This window comes from Phaseolus vulgaris, chromosome 3 (genome assembly GCF_000499845.2).
Source record: "Phaseolus vulgaris cultivar G19833 chromosome 3, P. vulgaris v2.0, whole genome shotgun sequence".
Classification (NCBI taxonomy): Eukaryota; Viridiplantae; Streptophyta; class Magnoliopsida; order Fabales; family Fabaceae; genus Phaseolus; species Phaseolus vulgaris.
Genome location: NC_023757.2, coordinates 50,185,525 through 50,194,722, shown reverse-complemented (window position 1 = coordinate 50,194,722; position 9,198 = coordinate 50,185,525). Strand labels below are relative to the sequence as shown.

General features: G+C 25.3%; 1 protein-coding gene across 1 annotated transcript; it reads right to left on the bottom strand.

Moving 5' to 3' along the window:
• Positions 1-6,753: 6,753 nt before the first annotated feature.
• Positions 6,754-7,284, bottom strand: LOC137808464 (auxin-responsive protein SAUR50-like). Its single transcript, XM_068609592.1, has one exon. The coding sequence runs from the start codon at positions 7,162-7,164 to the stop codon at positions 6,859-6,861; it is 306 nt and encodes a 101-aa protein (XP_068465693.1). The 5' UTR covers positions 7,165-7,284; the 3' UTR covers positions 6,754-6,858.
• Positions 7,285-9,198: the final 1,914 nt, after the last annotated feature.

Below are 9,198 nucleotides of genomic sequence, written 5' to 3'. Positions count from 1 at the left end.
TTTTTTTGTTTTACTGTTAGTTTGTTGACTTATTTAAAGTTCAAATGATTATAAATATCGATAGCAAACTAAAAGTAATTAATAATATTAATTATAATACTTAAAAGATTATTCACTAAAAAATAATAATGAAAAGACGAAGGGAACATATTATGGTCGTTGATTGAAGTGGTCTATCAGAAATGAAATTTGAAAAACATATCACATGAAAACTATTGACTATAAATCTCAAAATGTGTATACCTAAAATCCGTGTTTGGATGGGAACAAAAGCAACTCAAAGAAGACAAAACACACTCACTTATTTCTTGTCTCTTTGAATTCATGCAAGTAGAAATCAAAGATGAACAATTTATAAATACTTAGAAATGGTTTAGTTTTCATGTTTGGTATAGGGTCTCTTTCATGATGCATTTTTTGTGTGTGAGAAAACAACATTACCTAACATGGTGGGTTATTATCTCTTTTGAATCACCAAAAGAAAATGCAATCCCTTTTGCTAAAGGTATTCTAGGGAATAGATACACACTTTTCAAATTTTACTTGGAATAAAACTAAGAATATAAGAAATACAAATTATCATAATTAAACTCATAATAGAATAAATAAAGCTAATTATCACAACTATTTTTGGAACATGAACAATTCATAATGTACATAAATATGTGATATCCTCAAACTTATATTCCCAACACAATGAAAACATCCTTAACAACTAAACCCTAAAAAAAAAAATAATAAGGTGTCGTGGACTATATTTAAATGAATATATAAATTTATTATTTTATATATCAGCTTAGTCGATGTTACATATAGTTAATGTTGTTTTAATGGTGGTAATAAAATCTGCTAATTTAAGTGTGATTTGGTGAATAATGGAGTTTGTAAGAACTGTTAAGTTGCAGTGATATAGATCCAATCTCATATATATATGCACTATAATTCTAAGGTGATGAAAACAAAATGATGTCAGCACTTCTGTTTTGGAGCTTTCAAGTGTCAATGAAACATTATTATTGAGATTAAGACTCTCTAACTTCCTTAATCATGCTTCTCATGAAATTCTAAACTCATACTATTTCCTTAATCATACTATTTTCTAATGGTAGGATACTTTTCCTACTTTGGGTTATTATATTCCATAATAAAGCTTTTCCTTTCAATGACAAAAGAGAATGTGACATAATTGTCAATTATGTATCAATTATTATGATATTTATGCATGATTAATCACCACCAACAAAGTGGTGGCCGTCAACTAAGCCCTTATTCACAAGTTATAGATTTTGTTTTGCAATTTTGTGATGGTAGTAAAAAGTTGCAATTTCATGATGATATGTTATTATTTAGATGAACTATTCTTCTTTTAAGGTATCTTTGTACGAGTATGGAGATCTCCGAATTGTTTTATCGAATGGATGAAAATATTTTTAGAAAATTATTTAACATTCAAGTTAGTAAGAATATTTATAAATAAATATAAAAAATTATATGTCTGAAAAAATAAGATATTTATAAATTTTTAGATCCAAATAACAACTCAATAAAAGAAATTACAAAAATCGAATTGTGAATAATGTGGATTTATATTTTAGTTATCAGTAATTTTATCATATTTAAATACAAAACCATAAGTATATCAGTCGGATAATATATTTTAACACCCTACCTCATCTTACCTTCATAACAAAATATTAAAATATTTTTTAAAATTATAAATAATTAAAATATTAATATTTATTGAGTATTGGTAGACATTAATTAAATATGTAAAAAGAAAAAAAAAACATTTTTCAAATTAGTTATTTGCTTTCCTTCGAAACAACTTTTGACTGATAAAGAAAATGATGTGAGAAAGGATGAAGTTGAAAAGCAGCATATACTTTTTCGATAGTATCATCAATAATGGCATCCATTGACAACCAAAACTTTTTTTTTCTTTTTAATTTTAACCTTAATAAAAATTATTCGGCTCAATTCCCTATCTAACACCATTTACATCTTTATTTTCCTATCTAGCATCCTTTTGTTTTTATTTCCCTATCTAACACTCTTTTATTTTTTATTTCCCTATCTAGCACCATTTTAAAAATAAATAAATAAATAATAAATTATTATTTTTTAATAATTTTAATTTTGAATGCATTAAAAAATAAATATTTTTAATGTTTAAAATAATTAGAAATATAATTAATGAATAAATAAATAAGTTTTTACAAAATAAAAATAAAAAAGTAATAAATTAAAAATGTTTACTTTAAAATTATTTTTTTTAAAAATGAAGAAAATAAAAAATTAAACTCTACAACAACATAAAAGTTGAATCTATAAACATAAATTAGTATTTATTTTTATTATTATTGATGATGTAATCATGTTAATTTTAAGTAAAAATACAGGACATATTTATAAAAAAAACCAAAGTCAATTAGTATTAATTAATAGTGGACACATAAATAATATTGAAGTGTTTACCTAAATGCAAAATTCTAAAAAAAACTAATACAAATGTTACACTTAATGCTTAAAAATGAGACCAAAAAAATAAGTATAGAAAATAAAAACAGCAACAATAAAATAAAAACAAAAAATAGATATAAATAAAGAATGACAGAAAAAAAAAACAACTAAAAACATAAAAGATATAAAATAAAAGCAAAACAAAATAAGATAAAGATAAAATATAAAAAAAAAATTCAAACAAGATAAAGATAAGAGATATAAGGTGATATTAAATAAGTATATGTTGATCATAAAAAGGAAAATAAATAAAAGATGATCATTCATTTGATATTTTCATTAAATAGTTTGTGCAAAATGAAACATAATTAATGACGAGAATTGCACAATCCAGTAATTTTTTTTATAATTTTAATTTTGAATGCATTAAAAAAATATATTTTTAGTATTTAAAATAGTTAGAAATATAATTAATGAATAAAAACATAAATAGAAATAAATAAAGAATGCCAGAAAAAATAATAATAACTAGAAACATATTAAATGAATGATCATCTCTAATTTATTTTCCTTTTTATGATCAACATATACTTATTTAGTATCATCTTATATCTCTTATATTTATCTTGTTTTGATTTATTTGATTTTTTTTATATCTTTTATCTTATTTTGTTTTTTCTTTATTTTATACCTTTTATGTTTTTAGTTATTATTATTTTTTCTACAATCTTTATTTATTTATTTATGGTTTTTGTTTTTATTTTATTGTTGTTGTTTTTATTTTCTAGACTTATTTATTTTTGCATTTTTTTCTTCTCATTTTTAAGCATTAAGTGTAACATTTGTATTAGTTTTTTTTTAGAATTTTGCATTTAGGTAAACACTTCAATATTATTTATGTGTCCACTATTAATTAATACTAATTGACATTGGTTTTTTTTATAAATATGTCCTGTATTTTTTACTTTGAAATTAACATGATTACATCATCAATAATAATAAAAATAAATACTAATTTATGTTTATAGATTCAACTTTTATGTTGTTGTAGAGTTTAATTTTTTATTTTCTTCATTTTTAAAAAAAATAATTTTAAAGTAAACATTTTTAATTTATTACTTTTTTATTTTTATTTTGTAAAAACTTATTTATTTATTCATTAATTATATTTCTAATTATTTTAAACATTAAAAATATTTATTTTTTAATGCATTCAAAATTAAAATTATTAAAAAAATAATAATTTATTATTTATTTATTTATTTTTAAAATGGTGCTAGATAGGGAAATAAAATATAAAAGAGTGCTAGATAGGGAAATAAAAACAAAAGGGTGCTAGATAGGGAAATAAAGATGTAAATGGTGCTAGATAGGGAATTGAGCCCAAATTATTCATCGAAATCCCTTTTAAGTGGGATTAGACCCTCCCCAAACTCTTTAATTTATTTTTACATACATTAATAAGATAATGATTTTGGTTAATAATATTGTTTAACAAAATACTTTTTATAATTTGATTAGAGATAATTGTTATTTTCATGCTTTTTAAATAAAATGTTGGGATATCATTTATTTTTCTTTTACAATGTTATTATTATTAGGTTTAACTAATCATTCCTGATACTATATTTAATGAATTTTATTTCCTGTTCATATATAAAAGGTTATTAATTATTTGATCCTTATGCACACTATTTTAATTCATTTCAAATTATACTAAAAAACCATTAAATAAATAAAAAAATTAATAATTTTTTTATTATTAATTATTATATTAATTAACTTAGATATTATTTTATAGAAAAAATTATTAGTATATAATTAGTTTCTATTATTAATAAAAAATTATAAATTGATATCCAATATTAATTATCAATATTTTAATTATTAATTATTTTTAATTCTAAATTATTACGAAATAATTTAATATTTTTCAATTGCTGACTATTATTGTCCTTAGATATGATTTAGCTACTAACATAATTTATTCAAATCTAATCTATTTTTAAATATACTACTAAATTTTAGAAAAAAAATATACCCATATTTTTATAAATTCAGTTACATATGATAATTATAATTTTCTTAAAAAATATTTAATATCTTCCAAGTAAATATATTCTTTTATGTTTGACCATTTAAAAAAAAGTATATATTCATTGAATTTTGGTGGTTCAGACTTTACATTATCATGTAGTTTCTAATGCACACAAGTAGGATATTTATTTCTCAATATATGATATATTTCATTCACAAAGTGGTATCATCTAAAAAATTGATTAAAAATACAAGCAGCTACTACTACAAACCGATTTGTAAATTACAATAATTTATCCTCCTAAGCTTTCTTTATGGAAAACTAACATTTTCCATGTTGTAATATATTATGAAATGATATTTAAACGAAATAGACTAAATGAAGTGACTGATATTTAAAATATCAGAATTTTATGTTGGTGCTAAAATGGATAAATATAAGTAGGCTTAAATATGATTTTATTTTTAAATTATATTTTTTTGAATTTTTTTACATTTTTTGTCTAATAATTTTTTTTTTATTCTCTAAATTGTTTAGATAATGTTTTTAACCGTGAAATAAAGTGATTTAGACAAATATAAAAAATATTAAAGATAAAAAAATAATTTGAAACAAAAACAATTGTGATTTTTTTTTCTAACATGAATTGAACTTTTGCATGCATCAAAGGTTTTACATCAGAATATTATGGTGTTGATGTATGGCAAGGAGGTTATATGATTTTGATATGGAGTAGCAAATATTTTATAATGTATTACATAATGAATGCAATGATGCATTTACGATAAATAAGATAAAGTCACTGTCACAAAAGTATTTACATATTGTGTATCTATGAAATGTATTTGGTTAATGAAATATAAAATTGTCATAAGTTTTAGTAGGTATTTGTTATTCAGGATAACATGTTAAAGTGGACAAGAAAGATTGTTTGTGAGTTTGACTTTGTTATTGTTATATTAAGGTAAGATAAATCGAATGACCAACGAGAAAAAAATACATGTGTATTATTAGGTTGTGAGAAGTGAGGTACATTCAGACAATATGCAAATGACCTAGAGGTTACTAAATATGGAGGTAAAAAATGTTATTGTCCTTGTCGTTTTAGATTTCAAGGGAAATTGGTAAAAGGTGATAAATGATGGATTATTAAATTATTTTGTGTTTCTCATAATCACAATTTGACATATATTTTTTAGTTAAATATATTTTCTCATCAAATTAATATGAGAATTCTTTTAGTTAAATATTTTTTTTTACTTAAATGATGAAGTCACATACAAAAATAAATTCTTAAATTAAAGTAAATTATTATGTGAAAGAGAAAAATGAAGAATTTATTATTCGTCAAAAATATGTATCTTCAATTTGAAGAAATTTTATTTTATATATGATAAATAATAAGATTTTGAGCACCAAGGATTATCTAGTTTTATTGGACATTTTGTGAATGAGACTGTACAATTTTTTCACAAAACACAACAGGAAAGAATCTCATGGGATAAGCTTGAATTTTTGTATGCTTCTGCATCAAATAGTACTTAGAAACATTTTTTTTTATATTATATATATATACAAATGAACACATTGAAATTTTTAAAATTGGATTAAGAATTTGAGTTAAAATTGGTTTCTACCTTTTTTTTACGTTGGCTATGACCCCACAAGTGAAGATCTCCCCAATAGTTTACTTTAAATTTGTTAAAAAGTGATATTAATTGTTAGATAGAAGGTTTATTATTAAACAAAGAATCATCATATTTTATCTTTAGTTTTAAAATAAAAATTCATACTCATCCTACACTCATCCAAATATATAAACATAAAACTTAAAGTAAACAAAATATGATGTTATAAAAAACCGCATAGTTTCTTCTCTTGGATGCCAAATATCAATAAAGAAGTTATAATGACATAAATTGAAAACTTTTAAGATGGAACATCAAACAAACTATAAAAATATTTTAATAACTTTAAGAAAGAAGGATAAATATTGTTGGAATTTCAACATTAGGACAATTCATGGTATATAACTGGTGTAAATCTCATTTTATGAGCCAGTTTTAAGAGATCGAGTTAGACTTAAATATACTTTTATAATAAATACATATACTTATTTTCAGTAAATATATATATTTTCTTCAGTATTGGATTGAATTTGGATAATATTTCCGGATATAAGTTTATTTATAGATAGAAGTAGATGAATTAAAGTGAAAAATAAGGGTAGGAGAGAAGTTAATTAAGAAAAGAAATGAGAAGCATGAAGGTATATACAATTAGAATTAGAATTACAGAAGGAAAAGTAAAAATGTTATTAGTGGTTTAGAGATGGAAGAGATGAAGTAGTTGGTAGATTCTCATCTAATCATGGAGGTAAGAAACTCAAAAACAAGTTCATCACATGGGATTGTAAGGCCCATGTCATGATTGAACCCAAACTCCTCTTCAGCTCTTTGGAGAAGAGTCTGAAACTGTGGATGAGGCAACCATGAAATTGGGACAATATATCTTGTCCTGTTTTCACCAACATACACTGCAAAGTGCCCTTTTGGCACATCTTCAGGAAGACCCTCTTCATTGTAGCCCTGTTTCTTTCCAAAACTTGAACACCTTCTCACTATTTGCTTCACCACTTCTGCTTGGTTGGATTTTCTTATGCCCATTTTCTCTTTCTGTTACTCACTTTCAAACTTCTAACTTCAAACTTCAAACTTCTCTTAAGGGAAAAGTGTGGAGTGGAGTGAGCCATTTATCATTGCACATTGCTGAGTGTGGAGAGGAGAATTTCAGCAAGAGAAACAGGGTCACGTGGTTGTGGGGACATGTACCAGACCACACCCAAATTGCTCCTACATGTCTCTCACAATTGCAACCATCAAAGGAAAAACCTTCACATTTTTCCTAACAAATGTAGAATGCACCAAATTCAAACATTTAATTATTAAAAAACAGTTAGTAATTACTTTTGGATCTAATGATGACAGGAAAAAGGATAGAATGAAAGATAGGTAAATGTTGTGATGGGTATCACAATGCTGCTTTATACAACTCACTTCACTCTGTCCCATCACACTATGCTTGTCTAAGGATTACTGAATACTGATTAAGCTCAAAGTCACACCAAATTATGTAATTCTCAAGTGAATCAAGTAAGTGTTAAAACAAATCATTGCTGAACTTAAACTTAATACGAGTAAAGGTTAAAATACAAATAGTATATGTTTCTACTAGAGAGATGGACTAGGATTCTTCTCGTCTTTCTACTTCTCTTTCGGTACTCCATATCGGGTGAACATCGGATGGTAGAGTACCTGTGAAGACACTCCGACGCTCAAGTCAGTAAAACGAGTGATGGTGTTCTGGTAGGTGAACAGTAATAAATGACGTACCTTATTCCTTGGGATGCGTGTTATTTATATTATTTTAATGGGTCTACCTTGTTGGGCCTGTTTATCGGAGTGGATACCGCTTAGGATTGTATTACCAAATCCTTAATGACGAATTAACTTCACTGACCTTAGTTTGAGCATTAACGGTAATATGGGTCGGCCGTCGGTCAGGATTCCATGGTCTCGGTCGTCTTGGCCAAGTCTTTAAGGTCTCAGCCAGGTTTTCCTAGTCTCGATCCGGTAGGCCGTCGGCCTCGGCCTCTCGGCCAAGTCTTAGGTCTCGGCCAAGGTTCTCTGGTTTTGGTCAGGTAGACTAGGTCTCGGGCAGTCAGGTGGGTCTCGGTCAGAGAGACGAGGGGTCGGTCTCGCCCATATCGGTACAGCATACATTATTAAGAAATAAAATTTAAAATTAACTCAAATTTATAAAATTGACTTAAAAAATAAATTTATATTTACTTATATAGTGTTTTGATCTTAAGTCTGAGAGATAACATCACTGGGATCAATCATCGCATTTGATGTATTGTCCACTTTGGAGGTCGATGTTCCGTCACGGTTTTATCCTTAAAAGGCGTTTTTGAAAACAAAAATGTGCTCCCAAACCCTTTAACTAGGGGAATCATTCCCTTAGACTTCGATTGAGGGACTTGTTCTAGTATGTCCAATATAACCTCACATCGTTGTTGACAATTTATATACATTTTTCTCTCTCGATCCTTTGAGGCGTCTTTTAAGAATAAAACCGTGATAGAGTACAAACCTCCAAAGTGGACAATATATCAGATGCGGTGATTGACACTAATAATATCTTTTTTAAAAGAATTGTATTTTTTTTAATTCAATCTTATAAAATAAAGTTTTGAATCACTTATATATTATTAAATAATAATTTTATTTCAATGAGAGATATCCAATGTGATAAACATCATTGATATTAAATCTGATTGAATTTAAAATAAATATGAAAGAGTGGAAAGCAAGGTAAAGACACTCTCCTTATTAGACTCATTTCAATTATTTGATACTTCCTTCTTTTCACACTCGTCACTCCTCCTATAATTTGCGTGCCAAATCTGAACTCCTAATATTATCTCATTTTTCAATACATCTCTTTCCAAAATATATTCACTATGTTTGATTTTACGGAATCTTTACTCTACTTCTTAATTTTCTAAAATATTCTAAAATATCATTTTCTTCTGTCTTTTTTTTTTCCAGAAACTAGATGTATTTTTCACTCCAAATGTTTAACTCGGGATAGAGTTGTTGTGAATGGCAAAATTTATTCTTTAAGCATTTAAAAAG

Coding starts and splice junctions, on each gene's coding strand:
- LOC137808464 (XM_068609592.1), bottom strand. CDS start 7,164: ATGGGCATAAGAAAATCCAACCAAGCAGAAGTGGTGAAGCAAATAGTG.